This window comes from Eimeria mitis, genomic scaffold, assembly GCF_000499745.2.
Source record: "Eimeria mitis Houghton genomic scaffold, Emh_scaff960, whole genome shotgun sequence".
Taxonomy (NCBI): Eukaryota; Apicomplexa; class Conoidasida; order Eucoccidiorida; family Eimeriidae; genus Eimeria; species Eimeria mitis.
In genome coordinates, this window is record NW_013577088.1 from 10,836 (window position 1) to 11,127 (window position 292).

Genomic DNA, 292 nt, shown 5'->3' on the forward strand with positions numbered 1-292 from the left:
GCAGCGCGAAGGCCAATATGTGTGTGGCGGTTTCAGGTGGAGGCGGAGATGCAGCAATTGCTGCAGCAGCTGAACGAACTGCAGCAGCAAATGAAGCAATTCAGGTCTCTCTCTTCTTACACTCGCAGCAGTTGCTGCTGCTGCTACTGCAGCAGCAGCAGCAGCAGCAGCAGCAGCAGCAGCAGCAAAACAGCAACAGCAACAGCAACAGCGATTGCACTGCTGTCTGTAGCACCCCACCCGGAAGCAGTATTCATATATGCAGCAGCATCTTCAGCAGCAGCAGCAACAG

The 292-nt window shown here is 54.8% G+C and overlaps 1 protein-coding gene across 1 annotated transcript in view; it reads left to right on the top strand.

The window, feature by feature from the left end:
* Positions 1-292, top strand: part of EMH_0026160 (uncharacterized protein) — a gene marked incomplete at both ends in the record, with an annotated part of 7,777 nt that overhangs the window by 4,754 nt on the left and 2,731 nt on the right. The window contains 1 exon segment of the mRNA XM_013502581.1: positions 37-104. Within this exon segment, the coding sequence (XP_013358035.1) occupies positions 37-104 (68 nt within the window).